We start from the raw sequence: 4,227 nt of genomic DNA, 5'->3' as shown, positions 1-4,227 counted from the left end.
ATGTGTATGAGATCAGACATGGTTATCAGGTCTTGGAGCTCCCCAGTCATTTGAGGATATTTTAGAGAGAGAATGTGCTTGCATTTTTGTTCCTGTTAAAGTAGTTTTACTGCATTTATTGAAAATGTTGCATGATTAGTTTGCTGTTCGTAAAGTTACACTTGACCATCTTCAGAATTCCTGAAGGCAAACGTGTTGATTCCCAATTCAAGGATATGGTGTTGTGTCTTGCATTGCCCTATTCCTTTATGTATTTTTCCCTCCAGCAGAGTCCGAATTATGCAAACCTATTCTCATGTCTCCATTGGAACGAGGGGAAGAGCTGAGAACGGGAGTGAGAAGAGTTCTGCAGGGTGAGTTCGCCAGCAGGCATGAAGAGCAGTGCTAGTCTGGGAAACATGCAGTACATTTTAACTTTGTAAACTTATCAGGGTGTACTCTTTTTCCTGACAAGGCTGAGGCCATTTGGTTTCTGAGTTTCCTCAGGTACTTGAACTCCCTTTTTTTTTTTTTTTTTTATCTGAGGCAGAGTCTTACTCTGTTACCCTGGCTAGAGTGCTGTGGCATCACCCTAGCTCACAGCAACCTCAGACTCCTGGGCTCAGGCTATCCTCCTGCCTCAGCCTCCTGAGTAGCTGCGACTAAAGGTGTACACAACGACGCCTGGCTAATTTTTTCTATTTTTAGTTGCCCAGCTAATTTTTTTTTCTCTTTTTAGTAGCGACGAGGTCTTGCTCTTGCTTAGGCTGGTCTTGAACTCCTGAGCTCAAGTAATCCTCCTGCCTCGGCATCCCACAGTGGTAGGGTTACAGGCGTGAGCCACCATGCCTGGTCAGTTCCCCTTCCCCTTTAAATTTCCATTCATCTTCTCAACCTTTTTCTGTTCTTAGAAAGGTCTGTCTGCTTTATTTTAAAATTTCATTTTATGCATGTGGCTCCTTTGCCAACACCTTCTTTTATTGCTTTCCCGATTCTGTCATCTTTTTGCTTCCTGTCAGCCTCGGTTTTCTAGAGTATTATTATATATATTACTTGGCAAATTACCTATAGTTTTGACACCATGTCTTTGTCATTGCCAAACTTCTCATGTAGCCAGATTCTTTGTAGTCCATGACTCCTCCTGTTTCACGGTTTTTATCATGTTTCATATTTAGAAAGATGTAGGCATGTGCCATATGCTTATATTTGGGGTAAAATACATAAAAATTAACTATTTTACTGAGTATACTTCATTGACATTGAGTACATTCAGTGTTGTGCAATCATCAGCTCTTTTTATTTCCAAAGCATCTTTTATCACCCCAAAAGGAAACCCTGTTGTCATTAAGCAGTTCCCCCCCATTCACCTCTATCCCCAGTCCCTGCTGCCACTAATTTGCTTTCTCTCTCCATGGATTTACCTATTCTGTATATATCATATAAATGGAATCATACAATGTGACCTTTTCTGTCTGACCTCTGTCATGTAGTATCATGTTTTCAGGGTTCATCCATGTTGTAGCATGTATCAGTACTTCATTCCTTTTTTATCACTGAATAATATTCAGCGGTGGTTCACACCTGGAATCGTAGCACTCTGGAAGGCCGAGGCGGGAGGATTGCTTGAGCTCAGGAGTTCAAGACCAGCCTGAGCAAGAGCGAGACCTTGTCTCTCCTAAAAATAGAAAAATTAGCCAGGCATTGTGGCATGGGCCTGTAGTCCCAGCTACTCGGGAGCCTGAGGCAGGAGGATCCCTTGAGCTCAGGAGTTTGAGGTTGCTGTGAGCTACGATGATGCCACTGCACTCTTCCCAGGACAACAGAGTAAGATTCTGTCTTACAAAAAAAAAAAAAGATAACTAATTTAGTCTTTATCAGACTCAATGCCTTGGTTTTCTGGTACAGGTTCTATTTTTTTTTTTATTGTTCTTCTGCACACTTCATAGTTTTTTCCTGAAAATGTAAATTTTGGATATTATAATGTGGCAATTTGGAAATCTGATTCTGTCTCCTTGGGGTCTGTTGTTGCTTTTTTTGGGGGGTGCCTAATGTTTGTGTAGTGACTTTTATGAATTATTTTTGTGGCGTCTGCATTCTTTTTAGTGCAGTCCTGAAAGGCTGTGTTCTTTAGCTTAGCGATCACATTAGAGTGACAGTTTCCTTAAATGCCTAGAGCCAAGAAATGAAAAATAAACACATTCTTTTGTTTTTTGCTGATGGCCTATGTGTTGGGTCACTTCATTGCCTAGCCAGGCTGTTTACACCTTTTCCTTAGTCTTCCTTTGCTGCTTATATGGATCTTGTTGGTCAGCCAGAAGTGAAAACTTAGGGTCTTTCTGAGCATACATCCAGCCCTGAGTATGCTTGTGGCCTTCTGGATTCCCTGGTAGACACTGGAGCTTATAAAGCCCTTATTTATCCACATATCAGCATTCCCAACCTGTTCTTTACTGGAGTTTGCAGTCTGTCTATTGTTTGTCCCAACTCTTTTCCCTTTTCTCAGGTTGCTACAGGCAACACTTTACCTTTAGGTAACACTTTGAGCAGAAGCTGCTTGGGATGCTGCCTCAGCCTTGAGAACTCTGAGTTGGGTGAAATAGAAGCAAGCCCTTGCACTGGCCCTTGAGGAAGCTGCCAGACAGTTCAAAACACACAATGACAATTCTTTGAGGATAAGGCCCCTATTGCTCCTTTTGGCACTACCAGCTTGCACAGGGCATTTGTCCTGCCATCTGTACAGCAGTGGGTAATCTGGAGAGTGCGGATGGTACCTTCCCATTTAAAATGCCGCAGTGTTCTCCTAGTGAAACGCAGCTACTCTTTCTTCCTGAAGTGTTCCCCTGGTTATTGTAAATGTTTGACCAGATTCCAAAGTTCCGCAACAGTTGATTCTGATAGCTTTTCTGAGTGTGTTAGTTGTCTTGTGGTGGGAAGGAGCCCTGGAGCTCCCCACTGTGCCACATTTGGTAATGCCATTCCTGTGCCTTATGATTTTAAACAACTTTATCCTCCAGTTTTTCTCCAAACCCATATTTTTTATTTTATTTTCAGAATTGAATTTGCAAATCAAAACCAAAGCCTCACCACTGCTTCAAGATATTTATACAGAAACATCATTAAATGGAATACAACTGGTAAGATTTCCAGGAGATGAAATCTTCCACACTAGAACAAGAAACACAATATCCATGAGAATTATGTGAGGAAAATGGCATTTACCCAGAGAAAGCAGTCTGCGAAGAGATTCTCTGAATATCATGAATCTGGAGAGTACTCTAAACTTACTCCAAACCGGTTTTTTCTTAGAGATCTCACAAATAAACATCCACATATATGTGACTCGTATTCAGTTTGGAGTATACAATTTAGTCTAAATAATTATCAGACAAATTCTCTAAGAAGCTTTCTGAACATAGAGAACATAGGGAGGCTCCTGGCCTCATAAGCAGATTATTCCATTTAAAATAACCCCCAAACAGGGCAGGAACTGTGTACACATAGTGGAAACGTTAAAATGTTCAAATATGATATTTCCAATGCGTAAATGTTGTGATGGGGAAGAAATTCTATTACTATACTGAACATGAGAAAATCTTTAGTCATCATTCGTATCTTAATCAACAGGAGAGAAGCAATACTGCAGAGAAACTCTGTGGCTCTAACCATTGTGGAAAAGTCTTTAGTGAACATCTGTCTCTTATGACTCACATGAGAACTCACATTGGAGAGAAAATTTCTGAGGATAATCAGAGTGGAAAAGCCTTAAGAAAGAACTTAATTGGTAATTTTTATAAGAAAACTCATGTTGAGGAGAAAACTTCTAAGTTTTTTCAACATGGAAAAGCTTTTATCCAGTTTCCAAATTGTACTGGTCAGAAGAAAACTCATACACGGGAGAAACTGTGTGAATGCAAAGATTGTCAGAGAACTTTTCTTAAGCAGTCATCCCTTAAGGTACATAAGAGATCTCACAATAGAGAAAAACACTATGTATGTAAGGAATGCGGGAAAGCCTTCAGTAATTCCTCACACCTTATAGGCCATGTAAGAATTCACAGTGGAGAGAAACCCTATGTTTGTAAAGAATGTGGCAAAGCTTTCACTCAGTCCACAGGACTCAAATTACACATCAGAACTCACACTGGAGAAAAGGGCTACGAATGTAAGGAATGTGGGAAAGCATTTGCTCGGTCCACAGATCTTAATATGCACATGCGAACTCACACAGGAGAAAAGCCCTGCGAATGA

The 4,227-nt window shown here is 40.7% G+C and overlaps 1 protein-coding gene across 1 annotated transcript in view; it reads left to right on the top strand.

Moving 5' to 3' along the window:
* The window catches only part of ZNF846 (zinc finger protein 846), an 8,416-nt gene extending 4,189 nt beyond the window's left edge, over nucleotides 1-4,227 (top strand). The window contains 3 exon segments of the mRNA XM_012641377.1: nucleotides 267-353; nucleotides 3,031-3,113; nucleotides 3,604-4,227. Of these exon segments, the coding sequence (XP_012496831.1) occupies nucleotides 267-353; nucleotides 3,031-3,113; nucleotides 3,604-4,227 (794 nt within the window).

Source organism: Propithecus coquereli, unplaced genomic scaffold (genome assembly GCF_000956105.1).
Source record: "Propithecus coquereli isolate 6110/MARCELLA unplaced genomic scaffold, Pcoq_1.0 Scaffold164, whole genome shotgun sequence".
Taxonomy (NCBI): Eukaryota; Metazoa; Chordata; class Mammalia; order Primates; family Indriidae; genus Propithecus; species Propithecus coquereli.
The sequence above is the reverse complement of the archived record's forward strand: the minus strand, read 5'-3'. Positions and strand labels throughout refer to the sequence as shown.